The sequence below is a fragment of the Rhipicephalus microplus genome, chromosome X (genome assembly GCF_043290135.1).
Source record: "Rhipicephalus microplus isolate Deutch F79 chromosome X, USDA_Rmic, whole genome shotgun sequence".
NCBI classification, from domain to species: Eukaryota; Metazoa; Arthropoda; class Arachnida; order Ixodida; family Ixodidae; genus Rhipicephalus; species Rhipicephalus microplus.
In genome coordinates, this window is record NC_134710.1 from 71,196,620 (window position 1) to 71,211,958 (window position 15,339).

At 42.7% G+C, this 15,339-nt stretch overlaps 1 protein-coding gene across 1 annotated transcript in view; it reads left to right on the forward strand.

Annotated features, from left to right (window-relative positions):
* LOC119185723 (A-type potassium channel modulatory protein KCNIP1) overlaps nucleotides 1-15,307 on the forward strand; it is a 21,398-nt gene extending 6,091 nt beyond the window's left edge. The window contains exons 3-6 of the mRNA XM_075877123.1: nucleotides 4,678-4,748; nucleotides 5,299-5,505; nucleotides 7,593-7,655; nucleotides 10,725-15,307. Coding sequence (XP_075733238.1) covers nucleotides 4,678-4,748; nucleotides 5,299-5,505; nucleotides 7,593-7,655; nucleotides 10,725-10,772 — 389 coding nt within the window. The 3' untranslated portion in view covers nucleotides 10,773-15,307. The remainder of the gene's footprint in view (nucleotides 1-4,677; nucleotides 4,749-5,298; nucleotides 5,506-7,592; nucleotides 7,656-10,724) is intronic.
* Nucleotides 15,308-15,339: the final 32 nt, after the last annotated feature.

Consider the following 15,339-nt stretch of genomic DNA (forward strand, 5'->3'; position numbering starts at 1 on the left):
AAAAACCAGCCAAAGGGCGCAGACTTTCGGCATATGTCAGCCACGGTGGTCTAGTCATTATCGTGCTCGACTGCTACCGCGCAGGTTCGCGGGATTGAATCTCGGCCGCGGCGACAGCACTGCTTGCGAGAGTAAGCATTACTTGTGCTCTGAAAGTTTTGTATTCAAGCACCGGTCAGTTTGGCCGATGTACAGCGGTGAGCGGGTGAACGCGGCTCAGCGTGGCAGTGCTCTGCGGAGCACCAGAGCAGCCGGCGCGGCAGCGCATCGAATCCAAGCGGCACAGGCGCAAATGAGCGTGCCGATCAGACAGGCGAGACCGGCGCTCGGCTACTACAGAAAGGCACGCTCAAGCGATGTAACCGACGACATAAAGCAGCTCCGTGTGTCCGTGTGCGCATGCATCACGGCGCGGAGAGCGGCCACGCGCTCGCGTGTTCACCCTAACAGTGCTCACCACTGTACATCTTTCTACGTGACAAGGGCAAACAACATACCACCGCATGCAGTTCTACACTCTACAAATGTAGAACCATGCTTAACGGAGCACCGAAATCTATCTTTTTTTTTTTCGATAGCTTTCGATCCAGCCTAGCAGAAGGGACTCATGGCAACTGAATGTTTCCACTTTTCTTCAAGAACCGCTTGTTAGCTTGGAGGTATCGGATACTTTCTGCGTATCAAACTCCGATGTTTTGGTTACCTTTTTGACAAGCTCAAATCCTGGTAATTGCATTTTTTTAGCATTGATGTTCATGACTTGTACATTCCACATGGTCCCTTATTGACAGTTGTAAGATGGTGCATTACTGATGATAATGATGAAATGGAATTTGTCAACAAATTTGGTATACCGGTAGGAGCTTGTGCTGTACTTTTATCAAATGGAATGAAGAGTTTACTTACAGAGATCTAGAATATACAGAGGTGGCCCCGACACTTAGTGCCATTTTTGGGGGTACGTGAACGAAATAATCGAAGCCAACTTAAATGGCCTTGCAAAAAACATATTTAGATATGCTGATGATTACTTAGTTTTCGTGGGACACAGTGTGTTTGACAGGGCTATAGTGGATATCTTGAAGTGTTCAAGGAATACAGCGGGCGCCTAGAGTTTACGTAGGAATTGCCAAGGCTCGGTGAACTTCAGTTCTTAGACTTGTCGTTATCACGTAAGCCAGACTATATTTGCTGGCTATATAGTCCGCCATCAGAGAAGCCCCTGCTTAGCTACTCTTCCGGGCATTCAAAGACCGTAAAAAACTGCATAGTGTACTCATGCCTCCGTGTTGCCTTGGCGAAATGTTGTCCCGAACAAAATTATTGCTAATTTCAATAGACAGGCTGCTTGACAAGCACTGGTTACGAAGAACATGTTCTGCGCAGATCTGCATAAAAGTTGGCCCGGCATGTGCGCAGGGGTTTATTTATGAAGCAGCCTCAAAAAGACAGAATTTTTTAAGAACAAGAAATGTGTCTCGACACCGTATGCACACAAAAGATATATATGTCACATAATCTAAAGAACGCGGCCTACACGCTGTTTTTTCTGCGCCAAACAAACTCGGAAAAGTTTGTGTCAGGCTGGATCGGAAGCTGTCGGCAGAAAAGGATAGATATCGGTAATCAATTAAGCAGGTTTCCCCGTTAATAGAGCGTAGAACTGCGGTGGATATTGTTTGCCCTTCTCATGTGGAAAGATGTACATCGGCCAAACTAGCCGGTGCGTGAATACAAGGCTTTCAGAGCACGAGTAAGCATTAGCAAGTAATGCTTACTCTCACATTTTGGCGGCATTGCTTATTAAAGTGTGACTGCGCTCCGCTGTTTTCTGAGACTAGAATACTTTCCAGTCACATGGATCAGGTGACCAGGGAAGTTATCGAGGCCTTTCACACCACAGAAAGAAAATATAACTGTATTAGCCAAGCATTAGTTTAAGCGATTGCGAATCTATCTATCTATCTATCTATCTATCTATCTATCTATCTATCTATCTATCTATCTATCTATCTATCTATCTATCTATCTATCTATCTATCTATCTATCTATCTATCTATCTATCTATCTATCTATCTATCTATCTATCTATCTATCTATCTATCTAGCCGCCTACGACTTTTAGCTCTCCTCGCAATTTGATAATGACAGCTTGGCGAAGACACGACGAGTAAGTGGCAGGCCCTAACGCGGAAATCATGACATGCATGTCATATTATGATTACAAGCCACGCTCATGGTGCGCTCGTGGTCGTTTCGCTAGCTTCACATATAACGAATTCGGTATTACGTGACGTGAATGGATGAAGAGGGAATATGAGGCTGGTAAAAACATGATAATCATTACATGCGTGTCTTGTAAAACATGACTACATGCCACGCTCACGATGCGCTCGCAACTATTTTGCTAGCTTCTCATGTTACGCGAACGGACGAAGAAGGTAAATGACACGTACAAACATGATAACCATGACATGTGTGTCACATATACCGGATTTTGTATGAAGTGACATGAATGGATGACAAAGGTACATGTCCTGGGCAAACATGATAATCATGACATGCGTGCCATGTAAGAACATGGCTACAAGCCACGCTTCTGATGCGCTCCCGGCCGTTTCGCTGGCTTCACGTATACCGAATTTGGTATTACGTAACGCGAACGGACGACGGAGGTAAATAACAAGTCCAAAGATGATAATCATGAAATGTGTATCATGTAAAACATGACTACGTGGTACGCCCGTGGTGCGCTCACGGCCGTTTCGCTCGCTTTAAATATACCAAATTTGATGTAGGTTGACGTGAACGGATGACGAAGGTATATGACTAATGCAAACATGACAATCACGACATGCGTGTAAGAACTGACTATCATACCTCGCTCATGATGCGCTCGCGGCCGTTTCGCTAGCTTCTTGTATACCAAATTTGGCATTAGGTGACGTGAATGGCTGACGAAGGTAAATAACACATTCATACATGATAATCATGACATTCATGTCTGTAAAACTTGACTACATGCTACGCTCATAGCACGCTCGCGGCGGTTTCGCTCACTTCACATATACCAAATTTGGTATTACATGACGGGAATGAATGACGAACAGAAATTCCAGGCGCAAACGTGGTAATCATGACATAGAAGCCATAGATGTACGGCATAATTTACAAGTCACACTCATGGTGCGCTCGCGGCCACTAATACAAGAACAACATATCAGTCTACCACTGCTAGTGCTACCATTGCTTGCAAACGTTAGTGGTGCCGTCAATACGCGATTATAAACAACATACTTGCATCTCATTTAGATAATTGAGTGCGCATAACATTTCTACTTGCGCTTACTGTATACTACGTCCGTCCACCTCGTATCGTTGTCCTGACCTTTAAGTGACGTATCAGCCCTTCCTCATTCGTGCTTCGCATATCATCGATTCCCACTGTACGTGGGATCTGACAATTTTCATCTCCGCCATTTCTTAGTATATATTTTTTTCAACGCCACTTCCGTGACGGAAGTACGTCAGTAGAGCCGCGGTGGACCCCTGCATAAAACGTTTTTGTGTTTTCAAAAAAAAAACAAAGAAAAAGAGAAGTTGGATATTTTTAGAGCAGCACGCTTTCGTGTAAAGAAATCGTCATCTATATACCGCCATGGGAGGTTAATATTGATTTTAAAAACTATTCTTTTTTCTTCTATTTAGTGAAATATCTCGAACATGAACCCTATATGATCAATTCACGGGTAAACGAAGAGCAACCAATAATGCCACAGCGACATGCTGGAGTTGCTCACGGCACATTAGGGCGCGTTCCGCAGGACCTTCTTTAAGTTTTTTTCGAACATTCAATCAATTGTGACACCTACGAACAGCCGCTGTGGTATCGCCATTTGTGAAACATATTGGATTTACGGAAGAAACTTACAGACTGCTCGAAATATGTGAGGCATTTTAGCGCGGGTTGACATATCGCGTCATTGATAGTTAAATAAGATATTAGAAAATAATACGAGCCATTTTTTTTTCGTTTTAAAAAGGGTGTGAAGAGAACAAACAACGAATGTTTCAAAAATGTGCTGCCGGGTAAATTAACGGATATGTGATCATCCAACCGAAATGTTGGATTACGAAGGAGAGTAGCAATGTAATTCATTATTATTTATTCATTGTCATTGCATGCACAAAAAACGGGTTACATAATACATACAGAATCAGGAGGTCCCAAAGTATACACGGGACTGTCAGGGGGACCTCCTATAATTAGTGGCGTATATAAAAGCTAACGGCGAAAAGACATGTTGCCGGAAGCTATTAGGGCCGAATCCACGCCCTCCGGTAAACAGCGTAAGCGATCATACTTGTACGACAAAACCCTCAAAGCTCTGACGGGTGACGATGACTTCCTTCCACATACTCGTCAGCTCACCCCCACCACTTCTCGCAAGGCATTCCGAGCGCCGACACCCGAGTTTCCCGATTTTCGAGCCTCGGGCAACAGTGACGCCTCACTTGACAGTCAGTCTTTAATTGTAGCTTAATGCATTATTGCCGAGACGTGAGGGTACGCTCCAAGCGCATCAAAGTTGCATATGTAAACATTGTAAACATCACTTCCCAGCACGCCCATTTATGAACTTCGTGATGGAACCAAGGACTAATGTTTGTTACAGACGCCTGCTCATACGCCCGCTACGTCTTCAAGAGCTTCGACCGGAACAGGAACGGTGCCATCAGCTTCAAGGTAAAGGGTAAACTTTTTCTTTCTTCAAAGGTCAGAAATGTGCCATGTCTGATATGTTTACCCGGAGACGGATTTCAGTCCGCCCATTGCACGCCGGTCTATTTATCTCTATGCAAACCACGCGGAGACTGTTTTGTAGTACCCGTCACCCAGCGAGCTATAGGTCACTAGCAACGAGGACCTAGCTCACTTGGTGACCGTATTCGTTTGTTTGTTTTTCGTTTTTCAGTGGTGCAAGACGTCATCGTATATCTCACCGCATTTGATTCTGCCTAGATCATAGCCACTTATTCCTCGTCGCAAGCGGTTATGAATGAGGATGCGTAAATCGGCGGGTTTGTGCAAGACAGACCTGCAGGTAACTGGCAGTTTTATGCAGCCCAGGCTCAAACTTTTCCTTTTGAAGTTTGTGCGGCAGCTGATATGCATGTAACGTCGTCAAGCTGGAAATAATCTTTAGGTGAGATCCGTGCGGGAGGGACCATGCATGTGTGTTGATACCTTTCTGGCAAATGCACGAGTTTCTTCCTTATACGAGCGATGCTTACAGGACCTGCTCTACTGCCTGTCGCTGCTGTGCTTCGGGAGCGTACAGGAGAAACTGCGTTGGGCCTTTTCGCTATACGATGTCAACGGCGATGGCTTCATCACGCGACAGGAGCTCAGGGACGTCGTCTGTTCGGTGTACGCGCTCCTGGGCCGCCGCTCGAGTACGGACGAGAGGGCATTGCGCGAACACGTGGACCGCGTTTTCCAGGTAAGCGCGCACAGCGAAAGCCGTTGCCGCAGAGACGCACGTTGTCGTTATCGGTGCTTGCAAACGAGAAACATGCAAGCAAGCTCCATGGACAAATAACTGCAAATCCCTTAAGCTAGAAAAAAAAAAAGAAAACGGCACAGGCCTCATGGTCCCACGAGACTCGTATTGCTGTAGCGCAGCGCAGCTTCAGCGACCAAATGAAAGAAGTAAATTAATTGCAGGCAACGAAATAAGAGCGTATCCGGCTGTCTTACCTTTTTCTTCTTGATTTTGACGATTTCCTTCCTTGCTTTTTGTCTTTCTCCTTCGGGCTCACACTGAACTGGGCTACGCGGTTTTGATGCGCCAACTTGCCCAATCTGCAGCCTTTCTAAAGAGACACTCATTAAATTACTCGGACGTTTACAATCGGCTGCATTGTCCATCCCCACATAACCCGCTGCTGCACTGCCCACGGCATTCTTTGACCAAGTGTCGACATCATTCCAAGTGTCGACATCATTCCATGACCAAGTGTCGACATCAAAAAACAGAAGCCCAATAAATGAAATGCTCCTTTTTGCCGGAGTTACCCAATCGTGTGCGACAGCATGCATGTTTTAGACAAGAAGGTGTCTTTTAAGCGTGCATTGCTTGGAAAAAGATGTTTCCGCCACTGCTCACTTCTAAGCGCCAGATGGATTGTAAAGCTCGTGAAGTTAATAAAGATGCAGCACAAACAAAAAAGAAGAAAAAAAGGGGGAGAAAAGAATAATAAAACTGCAATAATACAGAACAGTTGCAATACCAGTGATTATAATGTAAACAGACTTGTGGAAAACCTACCGTTAACAACATATATACATGAATTTTTTTTAGGAAAATGTTGCCCCCCCCCTCCGACTAGTCTGTGGCATCTACCACCATTTTTCAATCAGCGGTGACTACATTTTCATCAACGCGACTTTAATCTGGCCTAGGAAAAGAAAAAAGCACAGCTATTGCGCTAACGTACTCACTTGTAACCCAGTGTAATGAGGAAAAACATTCCCGTTAATCCGATCCACTTGCATATACATTCGCGCTTTAGCACTGCGAAAGTTGCGACTGAGATAAAAATATGACATCAGCAACTTTGCAAAAACATCCGAAACTTCCTGCTTCATGGCACCGTAATCAGAGCGTATGTTTCATTAAGCGCACAGGCTGAAGAGAGAATTGCGCCATTTGGCATTCTCTTGTTCAGAGCTGTGTAGTATAATGCTCATATTAGTCTATATACCTATTCCATGTTTGTAAACAAGGGTAGGGGATTTAGTACTGAGGCGTTTATAGTGAAGTCGCCGAGCGCAGACTCCGCCCAGACCAAATCTCGCTACCGCCCTCTATGATCACGTGAAACCTGGCACAGCAGCTGCAAAGCCACCTCTGAGCACAGCGCTGTGCGTAATAACCATATGTCGTGGTTTTGGCATGTAAAATCTCAGCAATTACCATTAAATTATTACTTGAAGTTGATGTCATCCGGTGGTCAATCAGGGGCCGAAGTGTCTTAGCGTAAGCCAAGCGTTACGATTGGCTAAAATTTTATTCAACGAATATATACTTGCGTCAGACATTTTTGCATATACGGGGTCAATTTATAATACATAATGTCGCGTTTTCCAGTGCTTGATAAAATTTTTGTAGTGGAAGTACATGGGAGAAAATGAAAAAGTATGATACAGAGTGCTCAGTCTCAACTATTTGTTCCCAATGTATTATGCTCTATATATGAACATCTCAGCAGCATACCAAGAAGCCCTGCTTGTCCCAACAGTTTCCTAGTATCTATCTTAGTGCATTTTCTCGGCATTTTGTTCTTTATGATATAGGACTTGTAACTACTGTCACATTTTGCTTATGCTACAGCACAAGTTGTAGGTTTTGTTGCTGATGATGACGATGGATGTAGGAAGGACATAGAGCGCATGCAAGGTCGTGAGTTAGTATAACGGCAATGCCATAAAAATAACTATAGTTGCCTAACCAGACCAAAATATTTCGTTAGGACAATGCATGGGGAAGCAGAACTCATGCAGCCACAATTTCAACATATTTTGCAGAAAATGGATCTTAATCAGGACGGTGTCGTTACCATGGACGAGTTCATGGAGATTTGCTCCCAGGTGCGTAGCCCAGGAGGTTTCATTTTTCCCATTAGAGTGGTGGGGTGGAGGTCTCTATGATAAGTGTAAAACGGAGCTCATCACATTGGACAAAAGAATTGGCACTTGTAGCTTTGTATCGTGTATCAAGGGCTTTTACATTTTACATTATCATTTTTACATTTATTGACAATTATCACATTAAGGGCTTTTACGTTTATCATTTATCACATTTCATGGAGAGTTTGACAGGAGTAATTTATGCATTCAATTGATGGTCATGTTTTGTAGAAAAATTCTCAAAAACGCTACGATTTGCTCAGTTTTGTGTACGCTCTAAAGAGTGAAAATTTTGAAGCTATCCTAAGGAACTGTCTTTTAATAAGAGTACGTTGCTCTAAACCAAAAAAAAGCAAGCATTGAAATAATGCATGAAATGGGTCATTTATAGGGAATTTTTTTCGTACCTGGTTTTCCACCACTTTGTGAATTTTTTTCACCACTTTGTGAATTTGGGCGCAAAAATTGCTTTGCTACTCAAAATATCCTGGGAAAATACTTTAGAACTAATGACTATATGTGTGTAATTTTCTCAAACTATTTGATAGAAATTGATTTTCAGCGAGCGCCCTGGTTGGGCCAGTATATCTATCTATCTATCTATCTATCTATCTATCTATCTATCTATCTATCTATCTATCTATCTATCTATCTATCTATCTATCTATCTATCTATCTATCTATCTATCTATCTATCTATCTATCTATCTATCTATCTATCTATCTATCTATCTATCTATCTATCTATCTATCTATCTATCTATCTATCTATCTATCTATCTATCTATCTATCTATCTATCTATCTATCTATCTATCTATCTATCTATCTATCTATCTATCTATCTATCTATCTATCTATCTATCTATCTATCTATCTATCTATCTATCTATCTATCTATCTATCTATCTATCTATCTATCTATCTATCTATCTATCTATCTATCTATCTATCTATCTATCTATCTATCTATATATATATATATATATATATATATATATATATATATATATATATATATATATATATATATATATATATATATATATATATATATACCTGGTTTAATACAAGGCCCCGCCGCAGGGGTCTAGCGGCTAAATAACTCGGCTGCTGACCCGCAGGTCGCGGGTTCGGATCCCGTCTGGGGCGGCGGCTGCATTTCCGGTGAAGGCGGAACTGTTGTAGACCCGTACGCTCAGATTTGGGTGCACGTTAAAGAACCCCAGGTCGTCGAAATTTCCGCAGCCCTCCACTACGGCGTCTCTCATAATCATATGGTGGTTTTGGGACGTTAAACCCCACATATCAATCAATCAATCTGGTTTTACAAGTCTATTTGCCCCGCTGCAGAGGTCTAGTGGCTAAGGTACTTGGCTGCTGACCCGCAGGTCGCGGGATCGAATCCCGGCTGCGACGACTGCATTTCCGATGGAGGCGAAAATGCTGTAGGCCCGTGTACTCAGATTTGGGATGCATGTTAAAGAATTCCAGGTGGTCAAAATTTCCGGAGCCCTCCACTACGGCGTCTCTCATATGATAATCATACGGTGGTTTTGGGACGTTGAACCCCACATATCAATCAATACAAGTCTACATAAAAAGTGCCCCACTGAATCAACAAAGGCTCGCCTTCGAAGGGTGTAAACGTAGCAAGTTTGGCCGAATTTAACTAAAGATTGTTACCAGGAGCCTGGTTATTTTTACCAAGGTACCAATCAAGATAATTATTGCGAACTGGCGGCAGAGAAATAAACCAGGCAAGCGCATAATGCAGACGTCTTCTGCGTCATTGCCGGTGCAAATTTTCGGCAGCTCCATTACTCTGAATACGTTGGTTTTAAAACGTTTGAACGAAGACTCTAGTTTGTTTGTTCTGTCCCTCAAATACCACTTCCATCATACTTTCGTTGCTGTGACCAAGTTGACATCACACACAGTGTGGTTAATCACAGGAAGCCGAGTGATCAGTTTGAGGCAATCTATAAAATAAACTTATAAGCCATGTGCGCATCTGTCAAGACTAATTTTGCATAAATTATGGAAGCATGCTAAAGAGTGCATCCAGCAAATTTCATTAAGATCCAATGACCTGAATTAACCAACTTTTTTCATTTCCTAGCAGTTGCCCTACAGCGAACTCATATCCGAAGCATCATTAAATGCCTTAAATCCCTTAACTGGTTTAGCCTTTCTCTTAGGTTAACTTAGAGGTAGCCTATACTCGTGAAATAACATTATTTAATAGTGAAGAAAATGAAGCATAAAGTTCCATTGATCAAATTAGCTTTCGAAATTGAACCCCATCTTCCCTTCACGTACTGGCTGAACATTGCAACCCCCCTGTTATTCGACAAGTTTACCAATTCAGGCTAACATTCCCATTTCTCTAAAGCCAAATTTCATCCTGCACTTCGATTTTGTGTTTGTTTGGCAGACGACTGCTGTGGGACATAACTTTTTCATGTAATAGCTTACTCATCAATTTTGTAAGAAATGACGAAGAGTACTTAATTTAGTAATAAGTATAGTAAATTACAGCAGCAATTGAATTTCATTTTTAAGTGTACCCTAAAATTTTATGACCAAGAAATTTTCGTAAATGGAACACACAAAAGCAGCTGAATGAGAGCGCATTTTGTCACATAACTTACTTCGGGGCAAAATTGACAACTATCAAATTTTGACTGACTCCTCAGCAAGATGCGGTAGCACTGCTGAAGACTTTTGCACTGGGTGAAAATAACACAAATTATGAAAAACTACTATAATCAGTTTCCTCAGCATAATATTCCTGCTGGAAATCATTGTTTGAAAGTGGAGCAGGAAGTCTATGCCTTCATCTACAGTTTCTACTTTCTCTGCACTACGTGTCTCCGAGTCTCATTGTTTATACACCTGCCAATTTAGGCTAATCTACAAAATGCTGTGTCCACCTGGTAGTGCCTGTCCTTATCCAGCTGCAATAAAAATTGAAATAGATGGCACATAACGATTTAAAAATCTATTCATGCACATTTATCTTTCCCAGGACGACACCATTGCAAGGTCATTGACTCTTCTGGACACAACACTGTAGCGCTGGGCGTCGAGGGTTTCTTGGTCCTTCTGAGAGCAGCGCCTGCAAACTACGATCAGTGAAGAGCCCCTACTCGTATACTCACTTTTTGCGTTAAACTTAGCCGTCCAGTGGCTCCATGGGCCCCTATGTTTCGAGCGTATGTCGCATGGTTTCCCTGGACAACCTATACACGTGCGACTACACGAACCAGAGTACAAGGCATTGCGCTTTCATCACAAGTATGCAAGTATAATGGGCTCAGTTGCATATTGCACACTTATGTTCTGTTATCTATTATAGTTTTACAATAGTATGCTAAGGAGTTGTGACAATGGGACTGAACAAGAAAAAAAAAGTCCAACATAAGCAGGACAAAGCTTTTTGGTTTGCTAGTTCAAACCTGCTCAAGTGCAGTCTTTTGATACAATCATTTTTCAGAGAAATACACTGAAAGCTGTTGTGCAATGTGCTGCATCGGAAAACGCACCACGTAATGTCGATACACCGCGGGTGTGCTTGTTTAGGCAGATGCTTGGCCAGAACTGCTGCCGCCGCTGCCAAATATGCAAGGTACAACATGGGCCATGCTAGCCAACTACGAATCTGCAGTGCACTTTTTCGACAAACGACATTGATGCGACCAAGTACAGCTTGAGCGCGTGAATACGAATATCGAGCGACCTGCTTTAGGAAGCCGTAGCTTTTCTTTTATTATTCTTATTCTTAGGGCAAGCTAAAGCAGAAGACCTTATATTACTAGTACATTAGCGACCCCGTTTTTTTTTTTTCTTTTATGGGAGTACCGACATAAAATGCTAAAATTGAAACCCGTCACACGCACAAAAATGGGGTATTTTAGCTAGATCTTCTTGCAGCCAGCTTCGAATTGCATGACGTAGGTGTGAAAACAATACAAAGGCAGCCCTTGAAAGTTTGTAAGACTCCAAAGAGCATGGCCACTCTGGTACATGCAGAAGCACAGGTCAGCAGACTAGCTGGCCATTATCTTCCTTCAACACTGCAACCATAGTACAAGGATTTCAGCATCCATAGCCTCAGAATTTAATAAATGTTCAACAGTGAATAATTGCAAACAAGCTCAATCCATCACACTTTGAACATGAACAGGTTAAGCCGCATCTCAACTCTGAAGTCTCTTGTCTTTCTGACACAGGCTTAAAGGCAAACCCTTGAATGGCATCACAACCAATACTTTTCGAAATTACGAGATGGTCTCCTTAAACTGTATTCGGTGTATGTAGAATGAGAACGAATTCCAAATTAGGCAAAAGGGGGAAGAAAAACTGGGCGGAATGACAATGAGTAAAATGCCCTCCACATATACAAAATTCAGAAATGCTCCTGCGTCACTCATGCCTCAGGGTTGCATATATCGCAGTGAACATACACCACATAAATCGCAGCAGTTTGCGACATTTTGTAACCGCTGCCTAAGCTACAAGCAGCTGAAAGAGAATAATTATTCCTTCCAAACTACACACTAAAGCAAATGATATTCCATCCCATGGTAAACTAATTATTACGGACCAAAACTAACCAAAAAAACTATGTCAGTACTCCTGTAATTTTGCAGTTGGCGCTCTGAGTTGTGCACTGCCCTTTCCTAGGAACCCATGAAACTAGCCTTGCTGATGTGGTCGGTCAAAAACAATGCATTGAAGAAAAAAAAACAAGATTTTGCTCATAGTGACGTCCACCCCATGCAAGGTCAAATCCTACAGCTGCCCAAGCAAAATGCCAGTCTGCTTCCAAACAAAACAACCGGGGCAGTCATTGAAGAATATAGTGCTCCAAGTAAGCAGTCAGCAATTGGCTTCCAGTTTGTACTTTCAGGCACAACCACAGTGACTCTGCAGAATGTTGTGTAGCCTTGTGCCATTGCCGATGCAGTTCATGACCCAACGGACAAATGAAAGTGAACTTTTGCCTCTTGTAGGAGCATTAAACTGACCAACTAACTCTCGGTCATAACAGCTGAACAACCGCTCTACCGCTGGGTGGATTATGAGTGAACCCACCTGTGTTGCACCTGTTCTGAGTGTTCACACAGTTCTCAAGTCGTGTAAATTTCATCCGCCCAAAGTCAAAACCCTCCCCATTAGCCAAAGCAAACATCTTCAGATCTGATGCATGCTCTACTCATTGATAAGTATACATTCATGTGGCTGTGGTCCACATTGTCCCCAAAATTATAAAGCGAATGCCGATCTGTGGCAACTGCCTGAAGCAGATTTTCACTACAAGAATGTAAGAGCAACAGTGGCACTTATGCATACATATTGTTTGTTGCAGCTACTAATGGGACTAAACCTCACCATAGCACACGGTGCATTTACAACAAAAATAGTGATCGATGCACTACACTGCTTGCGTCCTCATGTCCCGATACTCATTTTACTGGAAGAGTGGAGACAGCAAATAGGACTTGGCAGTTTGTGCCTGCACAAACCTACAGTGATCAGTGGGCGCATATCGCAAGACAAAAGCTCGAAATCAGGGGATTGTCTGAAGCATTTCCGCAATCTAGTGAAACAGAAGGCTTCCATAAAAAAAAAAAAAAAAGATGGCAAGTTATCTAGTTTTGGAAGTGTCACAATATAATAGTGAAGGCTTGGCGTAAGTAGTCTTCTCTGCACGTTGCCAGATATTCATATATGTATATTAAAGAAGAAAAAAATATACAAAGTCCTGCTATTTTTCTTTCACCCAGCCCTCTTGCTGCAAAGGGTTCCTGCTGTTAAAGTGTGTTCGTTTCACATCCCTTTTCCTTTCCTACTGAGCACATAACCAGACTGCTAACAGAACATCTCTTTGCCGCTGCATTTAATAGAGCAATGCCACCAATACAGTTTTGAAAAAGTGCAACTGGGACATTTAAAATCCATTTCAGCATGATCAGCACGAAGAATGCACAAATCCTCGAAGTGAGCTGCAAAGCGATGAGACTATTTCTGAAGTGGATATCAACTGGGTATCAAGAATCCTATTTCAAAATACAGTCAAGAGTTGTTCACCTGTTTTATAACAGTATTAGCACCCCTTGTGTCAAAGGATTCTGCACAATAGCTGGCTTTTTTGGTGGAACAGGGTTATTAATAAGACAAGAGTAACACTAATGCAAGCGATGTTCTGTCTTATAGGTGTGCTTGAAAGAAAAGAAAAGGAGATGTGAAGGCAAGGCCAATTATAAGGCCCCTCTGAATGTTTTCCAAGACATCTGTGTACAGAGTAGGGCCCTGCCAAAGTACACAAGTATTGACTGAGACTGTGTGCTGTACTAATAAAGTATAGCTTGCCATATAGCTCTAGTATTTATTAACGTTTCAGGTTGTTGTGCCTAGCCAGAAAAAAGCGTGACAAATTATGAGATAGCACGCATATTTTAGAGGTGTTGTTTGTCAAAGAAGTAATTCAATGCCAACAAATTCTACTATGTAGAGGAGACATGTGCTTTCAGAGACGACGTTCAGTTGCTGGGAAAGGAACTAAGGTGTGAGGGGCAGGAAAAAGGCAACTGAGTGCCAAGTTGAGGATTGATTTGAGCATAGTGCACATGCCCAGCATCTGCACAAGAGCAGGTAAGTTCCTGTAGGCAATCGGAGAGCTAGAGTGTCGCAGACAGAACTCGGGCACACAGCCTGCTGCAGCAGCCTGTTGCCTGCAGGAGACATGCTCCAGCAAGACCAGGCAACTGCATGCAGAGACAGTGCTTTTAATAGGAGTTTAAAGTTTCTAAAACCCTTGCACTGGAGGCAACAGCTCTACCTGGTTGCTGCCATATGCTGATACAAAGTCGCCTTACTGTGTTACAAGGGTGTGTTTGTATGCCAGTCAAGATTATGTCACCCGCTTCGTGTTTGTATAAAGATCGCTATTTTTATATGTGTACATGAGTAAGCCCCTGCAACATGCTAATGCCTATCTCTAATTCGGCAAGCCATGTGTTATTCCTTGCTGTGTTTCCAAAGAACTTGTACTTGGCCAATCTTTTACACCATTTACAATGATTTTCAGAATGGGCTCGGTTTGACCACTGTTCTCGAGTTGTGTGTCCCTTCCCAGGCCTTGTGTCTTCCATGTTAAATCAATGAGCCCTTGGGATTATTTATGTAGCCACGTAACCTGCAAGAGAAATGCGCCACTATGGGAGCTCCATTGGCCCAACTAATTTTCATGTAGGCATTTTTGGTGTACTTCAACCTGCTATTTTCCTTCTGGCATAAGTCTGCGTTTATCTTGAAGACATGTGTATAGTACTGTGTAAAAGCAGCCCCACAATTCTGCTGCAGGCCTGGTGCATAGAGAGCAAGGTGGCCCTCTTGCAACACAGAAGCATTTGTGTGCATGCCAGTTTAGGATGTGTGTTACAGATGTTTATGTCCTGGGTCACATCCCTCCATGTTTACAGTGTGTGACTGTTGTATGTGCAATGATCACGTCTTCTTCAGGTTTACTGCATGCCATCCTTGTAAAATACAAAAAACCTGGTTGGCGCTGGTGAGACGGCTCAATAAACTGGGTTTCTCAAAGTGGCTTTTGTATTGTGTAGCAAAATTCACACTGC